Source organism: Lontra canadensis, unplaced genomic scaffold, assembly GCF_010015895.1.
Source record: "Lontra canadensis isolate GAN:19392208 unplaced genomic scaffold, GSC_riverotter_1.0 scaffold218, whole genome shotgun sequence".
NCBI classification, from domain to species: domain Eukaryota; kingdom Metazoa; phylum Chordata; class Mammalia; order Carnivora; family Mustelidae; genus Lontra; species Lontra canadensis.
Window position 1 is genome coordinate 784,966 of NW_022631212.1, and position 21,873 is coordinate 806,838.

The 21,873-nt window shown below is 45.0% G+C and overlaps 1 protein-coding gene across 2 annotated transcripts in view; it reads right to left on the reverse strand.

Moving 5' to 3' along the window:
- Positions 1–7,717, reverse strand: part of DHX8 (DEAH-box helicase 8) — a 31,193-nt gene extending 23,476 nt beyond the window's left edge. The window contains exons 1-4 of one of the 2 annotated variants that reach the window (XM_032849017.1): positions 7,509–7,717; positions 2,084–2,169; positions 1,253–1,325; positions 733–818 (exon numbers count right to left, since the gene is read on the reverse strand). In XM_032849017.1, the coding sequence (XP_032704908.1) occupies positions 733–818; positions 1,253–1,325; positions 2,084–2,169; positions 7,509–7,656 (393 nt within the window). In that variant the 5' untranslated portion in view covers positions 7,657–7,717. The remainder of the gene's footprint in view (positions 1–732; positions 819–1,252; positions 1,326–2,083; positions 2,170–7,508) is intronic. The other variant, XM_032849016.1, reaches the window with a different exon arrangement.
- Positions 7,718–21,873: the final 14,156 nt, after the last annotated feature.

The following is a 21,873-nucleotide window of genomic DNA, read 5'->3' on the forward strand; positions in this document are numbered from 1 at the left end:
GCGAAGGAAGCAGAGGCAGGTGGAGATTTCCAGCAGAAGGAATAAGCAGAGGCTCTTGGAAATCACTGCTACGTTTGGCAAATTCCCTTTGTCCTTCATACAAGCCTACAGAGGGCAATTAGCTACCACCCCTCCTGCAAAAGCATCCAAGGTATTACTATAAATAGAAAATAGATGTGAAGGGGGCTCCTGGGTTGCTCGTCGGTTAACTGTCTGCCTCTCAGCTCAGGTCCTTATCTCAGGGTCCTGGGATCAAGCCCCGAATCGAATCAGGCTCCCTGCTCAGTAGAGAGTCTGCTTCTCCCTCTCCTTCTGCCCCTGCCCCTGCTTGTGCACTCCTGCACTCTCTCTCTCAATCTCTCTCAAAGAAATAAACAAAATCTTCAAAAAAATAAAAACAAAAAACACTTCTAACATGTAATAGAGCAAAAAAAATCGAATTTCACATATCAGTATCTGTTCTAGAACCTTAAGCTATTCCATACTTATTTCATATCCCTAAGCACTGCTCCCCACAACTGTCAATCCCATTTCCCTCAAACGTCATTCTCTGAACTGTAACACTATTCTAGGCATAGTGCGCATTTAGGGAGTTGACCAACACTTGCAATTTGAAAAATACATTACAATGAACACAAACTTAAAGCTAGGAACTAATGAGACAAAAAGCAAAGGGACAGGGATGGAGGAAACACCACAGTTTAGCAGACTTTCTCAAAATAGTATCAGTACCCGGACAGAAGGGTTGTCTGGTTGGCAAAGGACTGGGAAGAGTTCCTTCAGCTTTTCTTTTCCGGTTTTGGGTTTAACAACTGGATCTTGTTCCAGCAAAGAGCATCGAGGGGTTAAAAATATAGGAAACGAAAAAGAGAAAGACAGATTTAATAATTTTTAACAAAGAACCTCAATATCAGATGTGCATCAAACTAAAAACTGAACATGGCATTTTTCTTTCTACATGTAACTCATGTACATTAATATAAACATAATCTGATTTCCTACAAATAACACTGATGACAGAACCCTCAACAAACTATCTGGGCATGTGGTAGGATGTGAGGGTGGGGGAAGAGATACATAAGAATTCAACTGATGAGTTATGTCTTATGAGTTTAATTTTCAGTCATCTGGGAAATGTTACTAGACTGTGAACTTGGCTCAGGAGCTGCCACAAGGGAAAAGAACACAATTTACAGGATGCTCACGCTCTACAGCGTTCTGGAAGCTAAGCACAGCTAGACACTCTACTCACCTTTGCTAGTAGAAGGCTTTGCTGGAGGCCGCATGGTTTGTATGAGGCGCAGCAAGTTACTAATAAGAGAGTCCTTTGAAAAGAAACAGAACAAAAATTATCAGCCCCTGAATTAGTGCTTAAAACCACTAGTTTTAGGGGCACTTAGGTGGCAACTGTCAGTTGAGCGTCTGACTCCTGGTTTCAGCTTAGGTCGTGGTCTCAAGGTCATGAGGTTGAGCTCCATGTCCGGCTCCACACTCAGCTTGGGCTTAAGATTTTCTGTCCCTCTGCCACTCCGCCCCCCGTACACATGCACTCTCTCTTACCCTCTCTAAAAAAACACTTCTTAAAAAAACAAACAAACAAACAAACAAACAACTAAGAAAAGCTGATCGTACACCTGAACGGAGCTAGCTGGAACAAACGAAGCACAGAGTATCTATATGATGGGCATGAACCTAGCAAAGTGGCTTCAGAGAAAGCTGATATTTAGGACTCTTTGCGGGGGGGGAAGTAATTTAGTTCCATTCAACCATTTTTATTTCCCACTGTTCAGAATTACTTCCAAAACCTAGACTCTTTTGCTTTTGACTTCAGATTCATAAAACAAGACTATAAACACTCATAAAGACTTAATGATGGAAATCCTGCCCCACTTTCCTAGAAAGGTATCACAGGAAATCCAGTTATATCACCGCTGCCCCGTGGCATGAAAACATTACACACTTACTGGTTTCTTTGATTGGAATGTACAAATTGTCTCCTTTCTCCACCGAAATCCTATGTGAAATCCTATCAAAATTTCAGTAGTGACATTAAAATAAAACAAGGGTCCCTAGGTACACATACCGTGAATTCAGCACCATTTTTGACCAGGGAAGCCTTAAAAGTATCAAAGGTGGTATTCTTCTCAGCAAGACTGATCACAAATTCAGCTGCAAAGGAGAAAAGGGATTAAAACTGGAATGGAGACCAGTTAAAAAATCACTTTCAAGTACATTAAAAGCCAAACCAATTAGCCTATCCAAGAGTCATAAAAACCAAAGAGCACCATCCAGTGAGAGTAAAGAGAATTTAGAGTACCAAGATTATCCAGGTATGTTCCAGTTCATTTTTAGAAATGCAAAGAAGATATTACTACAGAATGGCTCACCGGGCCCTTCATGCACCAAAGGGAGAAATTTCTCCCTCCCCCAGATCATCATACTCTTCTCACAGACTAGTAGCTGCCCACATTGCCATAGAGACTCCAGAGGTGACTGTACCCAAAAGCAAGAGCCCTCTTTCCCCCCTCCCTCCTCCCCCTATGGACGCATGTAGTAGGATGCTTTCTACAGTTTCAGGAAGGTCAGACCCAATCCATCTACACCAGCCAGGCGGCTGCTGGGTGATACAATCTCCAAGTTGATCAAAGACTCACTTGCCCCCCAGATTTTTCTCTACAAACCTGCCCAGTGTTGGAAATTTCTAATATTAGAGCTATATATCAAGTAAGAGACTTTCGGGAGCAAAGTGCATTTTTTGAGGGGCTGAGACAGTAACATTCACGCTGTGAACCCCACAGGAAAGCGGTAATGGTTTCATCTGGATTTTAAAGCTAAAACATAACAATAATAGCATGGGAGATCTGGATAACTAACATAAACTAGTGCTCTCATACCATTTCCGAGCTGGCATTTCTGTGCCTTTACCTTTTTGATGCCATTAAGTAAAAGCCAAATGCCATCAGAGTACAGGGACAGAGCTTACACATAACAATGCCAATGGTCAAGGCTTTGTGACCGCCCTGTCGTGCCCAGCAAGCACTATGCTAAGTGCTTCACCAGAGTTATCCCCATGGGTCTCACAACAGCCCCCATCGACAGATGCCATTATTGTCCCCCCCCCCCCCCCCCTTTTTTTTTTTTCAAATGAGGAGGCTAAGGGTTTGAGATGCTGACCTACCTACAATAACTGGTGGAGCCAGGAGTGGAACCGAGGCAACCTGACTTCTGGGTCCACATTCCACAGAGAAATGTGGAGGGAGAAGTCAGTCGCGTGGTGCTGGGCACGCAGGGCTTGAGAGACTACTCCGAAGCAATCAGCAGCATATTCACACTGCGGCTGTCATTAATCACGGGCTTTTTCTTAATTTTCAAAATTATATGGGGACATCATTAAATTAAGTCAACAATCAAAGATGAACTAGTGAGTCAGAATTTTTTTTTTTAAGTGAGTTCTACACCCAATGTGGGGCTCAAATTCACAACCTGGAGATCAAGTCACATGTTCTACCCACTGACTTAGTCAGGCACCTCAAAGATGAATTAGTGATTAAAAACAAGTTCGATGCTGGAGCGCCTGGGGGGGCTCAGTCATTAAGCATCTATCTGCCTTCAGCTCAGGTCATGATCCTGGGGTCCTGGAATCAAGCTCCGCGTGGGGCTCCCTGCTCTGCAGGAAGCCTGTTTCTCCCTCTCCCACTCCCCCTGCCTGTGCTCCCTCTCTGGCTGTCTCTCTATCAAATAAATAAAAATCTTAAAAAAAAAAAAAGTTAAGTGGTGAAAACAGGAAAAATAATGAAACGGATTTAAGTAATAGTACATCAGGGTGCTTGGGTGGTTCATTCGGTTAACCATCTGACTCTTAGCTTTCAGCTCAGGTCATGCTATCAGGGTGGTAAGATCGAGCCCTGCATCAGGCACGCAGTTGGGCATGGAGCCTGCTTAAGATTCTCTCTCTCCTGGGGCGCCTGGATGGCTCAGTGGGTTAAAGCCTCTGACTTCAGCTCAGGTCATGATCCCAGGGTCCTGGGATTGAGCCCACATCAGGCTCTCTGCTCAGCAGGGAGCCTGCTTCCTCCTCTCTCTCTCTGCCTGCCTCTCTGCCTACTTGTGATCTCTGTCTGTCAAATAAATAAATAAATAAAATCTTAAAAAAAAAAAAAAAAGATTCTCTCTCTCCCTCTTCCACTGTCCCTCCCCCACCATCTCCCTAAAACAAACAAACAAACAAATAAACAAAAAACCATTAAGGCCAAAATCAAAAGAATCAAGTCAATAAATAAACATAAGAGTAGCAAATAGGATGGCTCAGTGGGTTAAAGCCTCTGCTTTCCCCCCCAGGTCATGATCCCAGGGTCCTGGGATCAAGTCCCCTCAGGCTCTCTGCTCAGTGGGGAGCCTGCTTCCCGTCCTCTCTCTCTGCCTGCCTCTCTGGCTATTTGTGATCTCTCTCTGTCAAATAAATAAATAAAATCTTTTTTAAAATTAAAAAAAAAAGGGGGGCGCCTGGGTGGCTCAGTGGGTTAAAGCCTCTGCCTTTGGCTCAGGTCGTGATCCCAGGGTCCTGGGATGATCGAGCCCCGCATTGGGGGGCGGGGTCTCTGCTCAGTGGGGAGCCTGCTTCCCCCTCTCTCTCTGCCTGCTTCTCTGCCTACTACTTGTGATCACGGTCTGTCAAATAAATAAATATTTAAAAAAAAAATTTTTTTTTAAATGTAAGAGTAGCAAATATAGGGGTGCCTGGGTGGCTCAGTTGGTTAAACAACTGCCTTCAGCTCAGGTCATGATCCTGGAGTCCTGGGATCGAGTCCCACATCGGGCTCCCTGCTCAGCAGGGAATCTGCTTCTCCCACTGACCTCTCTCCTCTCACGCTCTCTAATACACAAATAAAAATCTTTAAAAAGAAAAAAAAAAAACGAGTAGCAAATATACACCTTTTATATATTAAACCCACTCTGGCAATTTAGTTTCAAATGAACAATACTATCTCATTTTTCCAACTTTAGTAACTTTAATGTTACTGGTTTTATAATTCTGTGTACAACACTGTGATATTGTGATTTATAAGAAGAAATAAATGTTTGGTCTCCATCACCTTTCCCGGCACGGCACTCCTAAAAGCCCTTGGAATTTTAGAGGTGTGGAGAGTGAAAAAAGTCTTTTGTTACATTAAGGAGATGACTTTAGGAAAGCTCCTCAAAAAGGGTGAGGCTGGGGGCTGGCTGCCTGGAAACCAACGGTGTGTTTACAGGCTGGAACTTGCAGTCCCACCCCTGATCTCTGGAGAGGGGAAAGAGGCTGGAGATTGAGTTCATTTACCAATGGCCAACAATTTAATCAATTATGCCTTTTTTTTTCCAATTATGCCTATTATAATAAATCCTCCACAAACACCCAAAAGAACTTGGTTTGGAGAGCTTATGGCGACGTGAATACATGGAGATTTGAGGACAGTGGGCACTTAGAGAGCATGGACACTGGTCAGTCTTTCCCATATACATGCCCTACACATCTCTTCCATCTGGTTATCCCTGAGTTATATCCTTTTATAATAAACCGGTAATCTAGTAAGTAAAATGTTCTCTGAGTTCTAGGAGTCGCCCTAGCAAATTAATCAAACCCAAGGAGGGGGGGGTCATTGGAACCTCTGATCTATATATAGTGACTTGGTCAGCACAAGTTGACAACCTGACCTTGCAAATGGTATTTGAAGTTTGGGGTGGGGCAGTCTTGTAGGTCTGAGTCCATAACCTGTGGGATCTGATGCTATCTCTAGGTAGATAGCATCAAAACTCAGTTCAATATAGGATTACCACCCAGTGTCACAGAACTGCTTAGCAGTACTGGAAAAAACACACATTACAAATGGCATCAGGGGGCCCTCGCTGGCTCATTTGGAAGAGGGTGCAACTCCTCATCTCAGGTTCGTGAGTCCAAGCCTCATGCTGGCCACAGAGATTACTTAAATATTTTTAATAAATTAAAAAACGGTGTCAGAATTACAAACAAAAAAAATTTGTGGTCTACTTGCAGATTAAATGGGAGTCTTCAGTCATATATAGGCTAGAAAATTGTGGCATTTATACCTCATTTTATTTTTGTACATAATGAGGTTAACATCAAAACGATTTAACACTGGCTCAGTAAGTGTTTGCTGAATGGAGGAACAGACAACCCAGATAGCAAACAAGAGTGTCACTCATTACCATCTAAAAGAGAAGGAGAATGAAGACAGATTAGATACAGGACAAGCTCATCTTGACTCAGAAGCAAGAAAAAGGTGAACTAAAACATACTGGCGGCAACGCATCTCCCTAGGTGTCACATGATAACCCCGGAAACACCTTATTGTCCCCATTTCACAAATGAGGAAAACAGCTTCAGAGACATTAGGTATCTTAATCTAGATCACACATCTAACCTCCCTGACCCCTTTTGTCACATGCCCTTTCCCCTCCATCTCTTCAGTTGATGGCTTCATCTTCATTTAGAAAAGAGACCAATTAAATGGAAGTCTCTCCCTCATCTTCCTACCACCGGTCCCTAAACCCATCTGCATCTACAACCACATTCTCTGTCCTCCTTCCTATTAAAATGGATCAAGCATCCCTGTACCTATCAAAGGTGAACACCTCCACTGACGCTTTTGATCCCCTCCTCCCTTTGCTTGCATAAGGACTCCACCTGCCTGTGGCCTTAGCTCTAGGCCCCTGGCCTTTTTCAGTTCCACCTTTTGGTACATTCTGTCCGTAAACGCCTAATAAGTGGTTGAGAACAGTTAAAGGCAGACTTTGAAAGACTTGGGATTCCAGATTAGGCTCACATTTGATATGTAACTTTGAGGGGGATCACTTAATTACTCGACCCTTGGGTTTGGGGGGGTTCTTTTACGTTTCTATTTATTTACTTGACAGAGAGATCAAGAGAGCGCACAAGCAGGGGGAGCGGCAGGCCGTGGGAGGGGGAGACGCAGGTGAGCACGGAGCACCACATAGGGCTTGATCCCAGGTCCCTGGGAACATGACCTGAGCCGAAGGCAGACGCTTAACCAACTGAACCATCCGGGAGCCCAAGACCCTTGTTTTCTTAATCGAAAAACAAATACTATCTGACACGGTCGTGTGAAGACCAAGTAAGATAATGTAAGTAAAGCCTTGTGCATAATATCTGTCCTGTCAATAAAGGTCGGCCATCATTATCATCATTACGAAGCGGCGGCTGCTGCTGCTGTTGTTAACGCTGTTTAATTAACTAAGGCTGAGGGTGGGGAGGGAGCAGGAGCGATAGCCGCTCGGGGTTTCACTGACAGCTCTGGGCAATGGTCTCTTAACACCTCAGCCTGGAGGGTTCTCAAGCGGGGGTCAAGGCCGCTACTTCCCTGGGCCCAAGTATCTGCGACAGAGAGGGAAAGGGACTCACAGGAACACAGGTACTCGGCCCATCAACCCCAATTCTCCTTCCGCTTCCCTCGACCCAAGCCCAGAGGCCGCAGGGGCCTCCTCCCGCTTACCCAGATCCTTGTCGTTAATCCCCAGGTGATTGTCCAGCTCGGTGCAAACTTTCGACACTAAAGACAGATACTCGAGTTTGGCGAGTTCTTCCGCGGGGCCTAGTTCTGTGGTGGTTACGGCTCCCGCCAGGGCCACAGCCACCGCCATGGCTAAGCCCGCCGCCACCCAGCTTTACTGCCGGCCTTCAGAGCTACTCCCGGCCTGCTCCAGTATCCACTTCCGGGTCGGCGCACGTCCCTTTTGTTTACGGTAAATTGAAAACGAAAGGAACTTCCCGTGATGCAGCCTACGAATCATAGAGATCAGACAGGAAGTGCTTAAGGAAGGGACGGCCAAGTGGGTTACTCTGTACGACGGCAGCGCCCTCTACCGGCCAGCAAGCTTCTCAGGCGGCTCTCAGGCCCGGAAACGCTCACTCTCAGCGCTCTCCCACTTGACGTCGGCAGAGGGCGACCGTAGCCTGCGCAAAGGGCGCCGGGGAAGTTACGACTCTCACGCCTCCTGCGCGCCTGCGCCTGCGCTTTGAAAAAGGAACCCGAATTCAAGCCTAGAAAAGGCAAAACTTGCTTTATACCGGTTCTTTCTATTCCCGGAGCTTTACCTATTCGTGGCTCGTGAATAGAATCTTGAGCGATTCTGTAACAAACCACTAGGCGATAGTCTAATGCTGTTATTAATTCATTTTACAGATAAGGAAACTGACACTATCGCTAATCTTTTTTTTTTTTTTTTAAAGATTTTATTTATTTGTCAGAGAGAGAGAGGGAGAGAGAGCAAGCACAGGCAGACAGAATGGCAGGCAGAGGCAGAGGGAGAAGCAGGCTCCCTGCCGAGCAAGGAGCCCGATGCGGGACTCGATCCCAGGACGCTGGGATCATGACCTGAGCCGAAGGCAGCTGCTTAACCAACTGAGCCACCCAGGCGTCCCCACTATCGCTAATCTAAGTGACACTGGGCAAATTAATCTTTGGGGATTGCGTTTTCTTATCTATAAAATGGGATAATGTTGCTGTAAATGGGCTCAGGTGATAACTAAGACAATTGTGCAAGGAGTCTGACGCAGAGTAAACACACTACGAATGCCAGTTACTATAAGCCTGAGGGTGAGAGAATGGTCAGTGTCAAATTCATCTGTCGGGTACAGGTCCCCTCAGTCTGAGACCCCAGAGAGCCACCCAGCTATCTTGTGAAAACCACTTCTCAACTCCGAATTTTCCCCTGCCAGTACCCTCAGAACTTGTGCCCCCAGATAGCAGCCGTGCTGTGAACCTAAGGTCATAAGTTCGGGTCTCCCAACTTGTATTTCTGGTCTCCCTTTTCCTTTGCAACAATCCTAAGGTGAAGTAAGGATTCTCCCACACCGCACTGCTCGGTGTAACGCATAACGAAATGAAAGCACCCTGGCGTAAGTGACCCTCCAATCAAGCAAAAGGGAGGATGTCAGACCCTTTTGCTTTTTGGCTTCAGGCTACATTACAGTGCTGCACCTTTGGACTCTGTCCCTCCAACATCTCACCACGGACTGAAAAAATGACAGAGAAAACCAGGAGCAATAGCTCTCACTGACTCCAAAAGCTCCATGTTGCCAGGTTCCTAAGGAATCCGTACTGCTCAGATTCTTCTTCCTGGTGAATGGAAAGGAAGATCCTGCTCTCGAGTCAATGTGCTCAACTTGCCAGCTTAGAGTTAGGATATTAGGGACTTAACCCTTTTGACTTCCTTTCTCTGTGCTTCTCTGCCTTTAGAAATTTTAAATTTATATTCTGCTTTTCCCTGATATTTACCTGGAAGGAGGGGGGAACATGGAGTTTGTTTTGTCTTCAAAGGGCTTGGGGGAAAGGGATATAGAACCACAATGGGTAGTAGTCAGTAGTAGTAGTAGTAGTAGTGGTAGTAGCAGTAAATACTGTAAGATCTCTTAGAGATGGGGAGCCTGGGTGGCTCAGTTGGTTAAGTGCCTGCCTTCACCTTGGGTCTTGATCCCAGTGTCCTGGGATCAAGCCTCTAGTTGGGTGGGGGGGTTCCTGCTTGGTGGGAGGCCTATTGCTCCCCCTATCCCTGTTGATGCTCTCTCCCTCTCTCTCTCAAATACATAAATAAAATAAAATAATTTTTAAAAAAGATTCTCTCTCTCTCTCCCTCTGCCTGCACCCCCATGTGCTCTCTCAAAAAAAAAATTAAAAATAAAGTTTAACTTTAAGCACTCTTGGGATTATTTGGAAATTATTGAACATGCATCTCAGTAGTAAATATTAACAGCAAAACTTACTAAATTTTATTTACATATACATGTTTTCAAGAGTGCAAGTTTGTTACACAATACACATATTTCCTGTAACACCAAGGAATTTTTTTAAGCCAAAGGAAAAGAAAGAAAAACAAAGATAATGGATAACTTGACAGCCCAAATGCAGATGCCCATGAAATCCTCTTCTCCCCTAAGAGACACTGAATCAAATGCAGTCCAAAAATGAATGTATTCTAATTGTCCTTTGGTTAATATATATATAATATTATATTAATAATATTATAATACTTTATTAAATATATCAAATACTTCTAATTGCCCATTATTACTATATTGCTTTCCTTGGACAGCTTCCACGTGGCCCTTATAACACAGCCATTGACAGTTCCCAGTAAATAATTTACCCACCAAAAAATACATTAAAACAAATACCCTAGGCCTCATCACCACCCACACCACCACCCATTATGGGTAAGAAATGATTTCCCACCATCCTCTTTGTAGTAACAAGGACTTCGCTTTGATGCCTATTCCTAGACTGATATATGTGTTCAGCCCTAACCACAATCCCCGCATTATTTCTACTCTGTCTCAGAGACTAGTCACAGCTGCTGGCATTTGGGTAAGAAGTTGGGGAAGGTAGGAAGCAGAGAAGAAAGTACTGAAGCTCTTTGCAACCCTAGATTGGATGGGGGATGGCAGAAATCACCCAAGAGTGTGTAGCCAAAAGGTGGCATCCTCAGAGAGGTTGGTGAGAAAAATCACAAGACTTCCGGTCACCAAATCAAGAAGGAATTGCTGCAGCCAAGACAGCCCTAGCTTTTTCTGTTGGGGGGAAACACCTCTGCCCTGGAAGGCAAAAATCAGAATGATTTGCTTTTAAGTATATAACTGCCACTCGGCTATGATTGTTATTAATGCCAGGGAACTTTAAAAAAAATGGGACCTCCTTCACTGCTCCACTGGGGCCCTGACCCAACCTAGAGACGTTGACAAAGATGCCCTAAACCCTTTTATCTGAGGTCCTCCCTGATAGGGGCAGGACCCCAGAGAAAATAAAGCAGTAAAAATACCTCTTTGACTTTTCCCCCAAATTATTCTCCAAATCTGAATCAATTCGTCGAACTCATATGGAACATCTACTTTGGACCCGGGCACTTTGATAAGTTCTGAAAAGGACACTTAGGGATCTGAGAGGTGGTGGGAAGCTATCAAGGAAGAATTAGAAAACTATAAATACTGCACTGGTGGCTGGTGGCAGAGCTGTGTTTATTAATTCTGCTCTCTCTGCTGCCTAAACATGAGGGCAGGTGATTGGAAGACAAAAAACAAAGCAGGACTGCCCCCTGTCATCTGGGGGCAGCTGGAGGAGGGGAGGGGACAGACCAGGGCCAGGGCCATCTCGCAGGACAGTTTCTCCAGCTGCAATCCATTATTTGTCAGCCTTATCTTTTTAAACCCAGGCACAGCCTCGATTTTGCCCTAAATGTCCCTGACCTAAAATTCCCTCTCATGTTAGGCCATCAACCTACCATCAGTAATAATGGATGTTTGGGCTGCAAATTCTCCAAAGCTTTATAGTATTAGGCAAAAAACATTCCTCCCATGGGGCGCCTGGGTGGCTCGGTTGGTTGGGTGACTGCCTTTGGCTCAGGTCATGATCCTGGAGTCCCGGCATCGAGTCCTGCTTCCGGCTCCCTGCTTGGCAGGGAGTCTGCTTCTCCCTTTGACCTCTTCCCTCTCATGCTCTCTTTCTCTCTCATTCTCTCTCAAATAAATAAATAAAATAAAATCTTTAAAAATAATTTTAAAAACACATTCCTCCTCAACAGGGCTTTTTTGGGGGGGGTCACAATCAAGTTTCCTCTTTCCTCACTTTCAGGGCTATCTTAAAAATATCAGGAGAAAAGAAAAAAAAAATCAGACATCCAGACATGCTTACAAGGTGAACTTTGTAAAAAAAAAAAAAAAAATAGGGGCGCCTAGGTGGCTCAGTGGGTTGAGCCTCTGCCTTCAGCTCTGGTCATGATCTCAGGGTCCTGGGATTAAACCCCATGTCAGGCTCTCTGCTCACCAGGGAGCCTGCTTCCCCCTTTCTGCCTACTTGTGATCTCTGTCTCTCTGTCAAACAAATAAATAAAATCTTTTAAAAAAAAATTATTCTCCCATTTCCACTTTCCACTTCCTCATCTTCTGTGAGAATGGTAAGGAATTTTCACATATTTACTTATGAGTTAATCATCCTTTAAATGACCCTGCTTCTTAAACTTGATTTAAGTTAGTTTTATCTTTTTTAAGTGTATTTATTTATTTTTTAGTAATCTCTACGTCCAGCCTGGGGTTTGAACTCATGACCCGGAGATTAAGAGTGACATGCTCTTCCGACTGAGCCAGCCAGGCGCCCCTAGGTTGGTTTTCTTTAAAAAACAAATTTTTTAGAAGTCAATATTGCAAGCATGGGCAACAAAGTGACAAGATACATTCGACTTCTTTTTTCTCTAGTGATTTTTGTAGCCTCTGGTTTCTATTCGAGGTAATTCTTGGGAACTTTTAAGGCTTTCCTCAGGAGAGATGCAAAAAATAAGCCCAACCAAGAAGTGTGTTGATGGGGGCACCTGAGTGGCTCAGTGGGTTAAAGCCTCTGCCTTCGGCTCAGGTCATGATCCCAGGGTCCTGGGATCAAGCCCCACATCGGGCTCTCTGCTCGGCGGGAAGCCTGCTTCCTCCTCTCTCTCTCTGCCTGCCTCTCTGACTACTTGTGATCTCTGTCTGTCAAATAAATAACTAAATAAAATCTTTAAAAAAAAAAAAAAGAAGAAGAAGTGTGTTGATGGGAAGAGACCAGAAATAAAAGAGGGACTGATGTTCCATTTGCAAACCAAGCATGTAAACAGCCGTCCAGTTAGTCGCGGACCAAAGATCTGGGTGCATCTTCTTGCCACTAACTCAAAAGGAACTGGTCCTCTGGAAACTCTGCTTCCTCCCCCAACAGAAGGAAGATGAGTTTCCAGGATGGCCTCCATCCAAAATCTGAAGTGCCCCGCAGAGCCACACAAGACCTCTTCTCCGGCTCTCCAGGCCCTGAGCCGCAAGGAACAGAGCTTTGGTGGTAACAGGAGCTGCTGCTCCTGCCCGCCCCCCGCCCCCCATGCCCAGAAGATCTGCCCCTCCATTTTGGGTTTACAACAATTATGGTGATTTATGCCTCCGGAGTGAAAATTAGCAATCTGTTGAGGTAACTAAAAATGAATGCGTCCCTTCCTGGAGTTCACTCCACCCAGCTGAGCCACCCAATAAAACCAGCATATGTGGCAATTAGAGAGCCCAGCTCCTGCTTTCAGGGCTCAGCAGAAGGAGGCAAAGTTCAGGGGTCCCTGCCTGGTCCAATAATGATCACAGGTTCTAACAAGTATCCCCTCTGTGCCTCTTTAGTGCCCCTTGTCCTCTTGTAAACACAAGCCTGGGAGTCCACCTTTCCAAGTTATTTGTTCCCAGATGGCTATTTTACCCTCTTTTGTTGCAAACTGGGCTGAGAGAGGGAAGGGGGGAAGTAAGGATAAACCTCTATCACGTGGGTATGTGTGGGGCAAAGACATTTTTTTTCTTCCTAGTTATATATTTGCCTTTACATGACCCAGGAAGACCAATCTTCCCTACTCAAATATTCCCTACTTCCCTACTCAAAGATTGGTGTGAGTGGGGCACCTGGGTGGCTCAGTCAGTTGGGCATCTGACTCTTTTTTTTTTAAGATTTTATTTATTAATTTGACAGAGAAAGAGATCACAAGTAGGCAGAGCAACAGACAGAGAGTGGAGGGGGGAAGCAGGCTCCCCACTGACAGAGAGCCCGATGCAGGGCTCAATCCCAAGACCCTGAGACCATGACCTGAGCCGAAGGCAGAGGCTTAAACCACTGAGCCACCCAGGCACCCCTGGGTGTCTGACTCTTGATCATAGCTCAGGTGTTGGTCTCAGGGTCGTGAGTTCAAGCACTGTGTTGGGCTTCATGCTGGGTCTGGAGCATACTTAAAGGGAAAAAAAAAAAGAAAAAGTCCAGGGGTGCCTGGGTGGCTCAGATGGTTAAGCATCTGCCTTCGGCTTAGGTCATGAGCCCAGCATCGTGAGATCAAGCCCTGCGTCAGGCTCCCTGCTCAGTGCAGAGCAGCTTCTCCCTTTCCCTCTGCCATTCCCTCCACTTGTGCTCCCTGGCTCTGTCTAGCTCTCTGTCAAATAAATAAATAAAATCATAAATGCAGTATTCAGGGGCACCTGGGTGGCTCAGTCAGCTAATCTGCCTTCGGTTCAGCTTGAGGCACAATCCCAGAGTCCAGGGACTGAGCCCCACATCGGTCTCCCTGCTCATCAGAGACTGCTTCTCCTTCTGCCTCTCACCTCACTCGTGCTCTCTCTCTCTCCCTCTCTCAAAAAAGATAAAATCATTTTTTAAGAAATTTTTAAAATTTTATTTATTTATTTGAGAAAGAGAGGGCAAGTGAAAGAGCAGCAGTAAGAAAACAGAGAGAGAGACAGAAGCAGACTCAACATAGGGCCGGATCCCAGGACCCTGGGATCACGACCTGAGCTGAAGCCAGATGCTTAACTGACTGAGCCACCCACCCCAATAAATAATTTTAAAAAAAAAAAAAAAGCAGTATTCAATCATTTGTATTACTCGTGAAATGTTCGAGTTAGAAGGGATTTAAGAAATAATGTAATCAAACTCACTCTGAGATACTGAGTTAATTGGCCTGAGTGTGACGGGAGCATCAGGACTTGGAAAAGCTCCCCGACGAGTCTACTTTGTAGCAAAGTTTGGGAACCACTCCCCTAATCCCCCAATGCAAGATTTCTCAACCTCAGCACTACTGACATGTAGGGTCAGATCACCTGTTGTTAGGGGTTTTCCTCTGCATTGTAGGGTGGTTGGCAGCACCCCCGGCCTCTGCCTAGTAGATACCAATAGCATCCCCCGCCCCCAGCAGTCACAAATGTCAAAAATGTCTCCAAAGGAGCACGAGGGCGGCTCAGCGGTTAAGCATCTGCCTTCAGATCAGGTCACGATCCTGGGGTCCTGAGTTCGAACCCACATTGGGCTCCCTGCTCAGTGGAAAGCCTGCTTCTCCCTCTCCCCCTGCTTGTACTCTCTCTTTCTCTTTCTCGCTGTCAAATAAATAAATAAAATCTTTAAAAAAAAAAAAAAAGTCTCCAAAAATTGCCAAATATCCCCTGGGGAGCAAAATCAGTCTGGTTAAGAGCCACTGCCCTAATGTCCTCAGTTCCCATCCTCCTTGACCTGTGGGTAGCATTGTAAAAACCTTCCTTAAGGAGACCCTCCTTAGCGTGGCCTTCTCAGCACTGCCCTCTGACTCAGTAGGGAAGGACATATTCATATTCAAAACATGTTTACAGAGTGGACCTAGAAGTTGCTCACAAGTCTTTTGCTCACCTCCCCTTAACCAATTATCTTCAAGGAAGACAAGAAATGTGACCTTCCTTGTGGCAGCCATGTCTAGCTAAAGACTGGGGCTCTGGTCCTACAGTACTTTCGGCTCCTGTCTTTTTCCCACTTTCCCCCCTTCCCACTGACTGGATGTGCAGATGTGGTGGTGTTGAATGAGTCATCTTGGACCATATGAACAAGGTCATGACTCTGGGGTCTTTGAAGCAAAATGACCTAAGGACCCTAAGTCTTTAACCTCTCAGAGCCACCATACCAGCCCAAGACTGCTTACTCCTGAATTGTTATGTAACGGAGAAAGAAATATACTTCCAGGGAGACCGGCCGGCCACTCTTGAGTATACAACTCTTGATCTCAGGGTTGTGAGTTGGAACCCTATGGTGGGCATAGAGATTACTTAAAAATAAAATCTTGCAAAAAAAACAAAAAATGAAATACACTTCTGTCTGGTTTAAGGTACCATTATGTGGGTGCCACTATTAAATCAGCTGAACCTACAACCTCATTAATAAAGAGTCAGTCAAGTTCAACTATCACTTCCAGAAATTCTCAGCTCTGTCTCCAGCCACTGCAACTCTCCCAAGCTCTGAGCCCACATTTTAGTTACCTATTGGGAGCGGCAGCTGGGGACCCAATTAAGATCTTTAACTTTGTATGTCTAAGCTCCCCACTAACCGTTCTACTATTTTCCCTGGTGCTGCTTGAAAGGCATCCTCATTCTCCAAGTTACTCAGGCTCCAAATCTTAAGGGCACGTCTGAGTCATCCCACAGAAATCCATCCCGAAGCCTTCCATGTGGTAGGCACAAAAATGTTCCTCAAGTCGAAGGGCTCAAGCAGCTTTGCCCAAAGCCACATGTCTAGATAGAAGTGTTTTGCTAAATGATGGAGACTGCACATTCAGATGACAGACAACTTCCTGTTGTTGTTGTTATTTTTTAATGGGGCTGACAATGTCATGAGGACATGGGCTTCTTAAGAAAGGGTAGTGGTTTGAGAAATTCTAAACTACAATTTAAATAAGTGTTGTGCCATTTTGAGCCTTTGGCATACCGTGCACTGTAATTACATCCATGTCTCTATGTAATACAAGATACAATATAAGCATTTTGTGTATTTTCATGGAGTAGATGTGACTCTTCCCCCCCAACATGCTTAAGCCTGCCTAATTCATTGTGGGCCAGGAAGTATTTAGAATACTGAGATATTTTTGAAATTAAGAATCATCATGGGGTCCTCTGGGCCACTTTTAAGCAAATCAGAAGATACCATAGTCAATATTTGAGCTATATGCCCTAGTTTTACAATTGAATGTCTGTAGCCCATCTTGTTTATGTGCCCGTGATTATTATTATTTTTTTTTTTTAGATTTTTGAGCTATAGAAAGAATCGATATCCATTGAGTATCTATGTAAGCATGTAGCTAAATGCTCTAGTGGTTATCATCACAGCCCGAGGAGGTGAGTAGGGACTGCAAGATATGGGAAACTGGGGAGACAGGCGACAGGACCATTTGGCCAGGCCTCAGATGATGGGGCTTCCAATTTTCTCTGCTTTTCAGAAGCAGATCTGAACATGGCCGGTTTAAGCCTTGAACTATATCCTCCAACTCTTTCTAAAAGCCATTTGCCCCAGTTGCCTTGGGCTGGACTAGTCGTTCACAGCTACATGTAAATTCCATCTGAGTTTGTGATCAAGAAACTCTTCCCCTGGCCACTTAGGAGACAGGGCTCATGTTACTATCACTCTGGCAATTTCTTCCTCCAGAGCACAAGGGAAGATACTCTTTGGGTATCACCTAGCTATTTCTGTGACTGTAATAGAAAGATCGATTAATGACACATACTCTTGTAAATTATAAAATTTGTATATAATAATCCGTATTAGCAATATACTTGCTTATTATAATTTTAAATTGCTGATTCATAAAAAAGCTATTTCTTATCATTTTCTATGTTTTGCCTTTCCCTTTATTCATTTTAAACCTGGTTTACATAAAACAGAAAGACTTCACATTCAGTTATGTTCTTTGAGGTCTACTACACCAGTGCTTTTTGTCTTTTCGCCCATTCTGTAATAATATGCTTCAGATCAGTTTGCTTTTTTTTTCAAAGATTTTATTTATTTATTTGTCAGAGAGATAGAGAGAGTACAGGCAGGCAGAATGGCAGGCAAGGCAGAGTGAGAAGCAGGCTCCCCGTGGAGCAAGGAGCCCAGTTTGGGACTTGATTCCAGGATCATGGGATCATGGGATCATGGGATCATGACCTGAGCCGAAGGCAGCGGCTTAACTGACTGAGCCACCCAGGCATCCCAGTTTGCATTTTTTAATACACAATTTCATTCACCATTTTAAAAGGTATTATTCAATTAAACACTGAATTCCAGAATTTAGGTCTTGCCTGGGAAATTTTTTTTTTTTAAGTAACTGCTTTGCATACTTTTGGTATGTGAAAGTAAATACTGCATGTCACCAAATTTCTTTGTATTCATACGTTAAACATTTCCTGGTTTATCTCATTATTTTCCAGCCCCCAGTACTAGCTAGATCTAGGGGCAGGATGGAAGTATCAAAATGTCACCATGGCGCTAGGTGGTATGATCAGTTTCATTTTATATACAATCAAAGTGAGTCTCAGAGGTGAAGTTACTGTATCATTGGGTTATCAGTCAAGCTCACCGTGAATCTCCCCGAGCTCTGGGAATAGTTTTGTCTCTGCTGCCTGACACCCTCCCTCCCTAACTCTGCCACATTTGATTGGTCTAGAATCACACCAGACCCATGCCAGGCCAGTCAGACTTCTTTTCTAGGATATTTGGTATTGGAATAGAGGAAAGAGACCAGGCCTTCTCTAATGGTAAAGTTATGATCCATGAGACCCAAGAGCTACCAGAAGGCATGATCCCCTCTCTGGAGAGAAAGCCAAACTAAAAGAATAAAGCCAAACACAACAGAGAGGGGGGGAAATAAATACACTGGGAGAGAGTGTCCTGGAGGCATTTAAGTCCCTGACTCCAGTTATCTCTGATTCTAGATGCTCTGGGATCCTTCCACTAAATTCCCCTTTTCGCCTAATCTGAGTCAAGTCATCTTTATGCAACTGGTAACAGGAGAAAAGAGGCCCAGACTGGAGGAGGTGACTCCTGAGCCCGAGTTCCTTTTGCCCCAGTAGATCAAGTTCACGGGATGGCTCAGATCTTGTTCCTGACAATGTGAGAAGAACAGCACAAAGGCACCAAGCCCAGCCCTGCAGCCTTGTGTGATTCCCACACATATTCAGCTTCAGTTTCCCACGGTGTGTGGGAAGCCGATGTTCCCACTGATGTATATTTAAAAGTGACACGCGCACCTTAGGGCATGGGCTCGGAAGGAAATATTACACTCCTAGCTATGTGTCTGCACTGGACTTGGGTGGCCTGGTGCATAGTCAGCCCTATGAAGCCACACCCAGACAAACTCATGCAGGGTTGGAAGGATGGGAAGGGGAAATACAACAAGTAGAAAATGTGAGCTAAAGGCAAAGATAACAGGCCTCTCCATGGTTATATGCTTTGCTGCTCCCGAAGTCCCTTCCCACGCATCATCTTATTTTGGGTCCCATGGCAACCCAAGAGGGATAGAGAGCAGGTGCTGTATTAACCTATATTTTACAGAGAAGACTGTGAGAAGATATATACCCCAGTGCCAGAGTTTAAAGAACATAATAGGTGCTCATTAAACTCATCCCCTCACTTCACGCGTTACCGATATTCAGATGTTTGGTGACCATTGGATGAATGAAAAATGTGGGGCAAAGGCATGAAGTGACTCGTCCATTTGTGACATGACTGATTAAGGGCAGAGGAGGCACTGAAACTTGGGTTGCCTTGCTCTGCACCCAACTACGAGCTGCTGTGAGTATTTTCTAACCCCTCCATGAATTCATGGAGTACAAGTTCAGAGACCTTAATTCTCCACCGCATGAGAGAGGCAGTGCCCTTTGCCACTTCCCAGGCTTGCCAGACACAAGTCCTTCAAATAAATGCTTGCCGGCTATAGACAGTATTAGACCATTTAGCACTGAAAAGCGTTGCTTCCCAAGCAAGCTGTTTCAGAAACCGAGGATTCCGGCACAAAAATGCTCAAGAAAAAAAAAAAAAAAAAGAATTATTCCTATAGGAGCTAGTGAGGGATTTATGGATCAGACGTGTAGTCCCAATTCCCTTTTTACCACTCTCTGTGGCACGCGGAGCTAATTCGAGGAGGCAGAAGGACATTCCACTGCCCAAGTTGTGTAAAAGGGAAGTGGAAAACCTGCCCTTCTATATCAGGCAATCCCAGTGGCAGAAAACGTGATTTCTCCCGCTGAGCGCGTGAAGATGATTGAGATCTGTCATTGTTTTATTCCCTCGTCACCAGAAGAGTATCAGTTCAGAAATCACATGCAGAAATTAGATCAAAATTTAAATGGGGATGAAGGCGTTGCTGTCACTTGGGGAATCTCCCCCAGCTGAAGTTGCAGAAGCTCTTCCTATACCCCCCGGGAGCCATCTGCCACTGACTCCCCCAATACCCGACAGATGCTTCTGTTCCCTGGGTAGGCAGACTCAGCTGGTTCTGAGTCTCCAACTCACATCTCTCTTGGACAATCCGAGCTCCTGGCTAGATTCCAGCCAGACCTGATCCCGAGGAAATGAATAGAGTTAAGTCCCAAGGGAAGATGATTTGTTTCTTAGGGCAGCCTCTTTGGGGTCAGTCAGCCACAGTCAACTCGGCATCCCGTTGGGCTCCAGAGAAAATGAGCGCCCGGACTTATACCAGGTCCCAGGATGGCTCCAGGAACCTGGTAATTCGAGCCAGCAAATGCAGCAGAGTGCCTGAGCCAGGCAGGATCCGTGCTTAGTGGTTCAGCTAAGTTAATGAGCAGTATCCAGAGAATTTATTAATACCAAAGTAGGGCAGGGCACCTGGGGAACTCAGTGGGTTAAGCATCTACCTTCAGCTCAGGTCATGATCCCGGGGTCCTGGGGTGGAGCTCCATATCAGGCTCCCTGCTCAGAGAGGAGTCTGTCTCTACCTCTCCTTCTGTCCCTCCCCACCCCCCCCCACTCCACCCTACCCCACCGCTCCTGCTCTCTCTCTTCTCTCTCTCTCTCTCTCTCTCTCTCTCTCAAATAAATAAATAAATAAAATCTTTTAAAAGATTAGGTGGCTCAGTCCTTAGCAACTGCCTTCGGCTCAGGTCATGGTCTCAGGGTCCTGGGATAGAGCCCTGCATGGGGCTCCCTGCTCAGCAGGAAGCCTGCTTCTCCCTCTCCCACTCCCCCTGCTTGTGTTCCCTTTCTCACTGTGTCTCTCTCTATCAAATAAATAAATAAAATCTTTTTTTAAAAAATACTCACCAAAGTCACCAAGAGACTGACTTCATCAGGCCACATTGACCCTTGACAATGAGCACACGCCTTCCCAGTGCTAGGAGCTAGTGAGGGATTTATGGATCAGACGTGTAGTCCCAATTCCCTTTTTACCACTCTCTGTGGCACGCGGAGCTAATTCGAGGAGGCAGATATTACCGATATTCTGTCTGAAATCATGCAGGTGCCTGGACCACACAGCCTCTCTGTCAGTTGGACGGTCCTAACGGACTTACTGGGGGAGGATCTCTCAGGTTTAGAGAGTTATGAGGCCCTGAGTAAGGATTCTCAAGAGATCAGCAGCTGTCCTAAAAATTTTACGTTTCAGTATTTGGCAGGATCATGACCTGAGCGGAAGGCAGACGCTTAACCGACTGAGCCACCCAGGTGCCCCAACATCCATCTGTTTCGAGGAATGTATGCTACAGACGTGTGCACAGAAACGTGCAAGGCTACCTGTCCAGGAGCACAAAGATGTTCATTGTTCCCCTGCATATAATAGCAAAGATCACCCTAACCTGTCACCAGGGAAATGGTTAAATGGATTTCAGGACAGCCATAGGGTGAGTGGCCGTGAACGGGCACAGTGCTTTGATACTGTTATTTTCTTCTTTCTTCTTTTTTTTTTTTTAAGATTTTATTTATTTATTTATTCGACAGAGAGAGACACAGTGAGAGAGGGAACACAGCAGGGGGAGTGGGTGAGGGAGAAGCAGGCTTCCCGCAGAGCAGAGAGCCCGATGCGGGGCTCGATCCCAGAACCCTGGGATCATGACCCGAGCCAAAGGCAGACACCCAACCACTGAGCCACCCAGGTGCCCCTTTTCTTCTTTCTTAAAGCATAGATGATACAGATGGATATAAACACACTTAGAAACATGTTTTTATACATATCTAATCTGGAAAGCAGCACAAGAAACAGAAGAGAGAACTAAGAAAGGACAATTCATTTTCTCTATATCCTTATATTCAGTTTAAATATTTACAATGGAGTGTTATCTTTAAATTTTTTAAATTTCATTTCAATTAACCAACATACAGTACATCATTAGTTTCAGATGGGGAGTTCCATTATTCCCCAGCTGCTCGGCACATCACACGCCCTCCTTAATGCCCCCATCATCCAGTTACCCCATCCCATTATCTTTAATCTTTTTAAACTCTCTCTGTGACTTTAATTCTATTCCTCAATCTTTTTTCAGAATGATGTCAGCCCAGCTTCTGTCCCACCTGACCATTGTCTGGACCATTAATTACCCAGTGA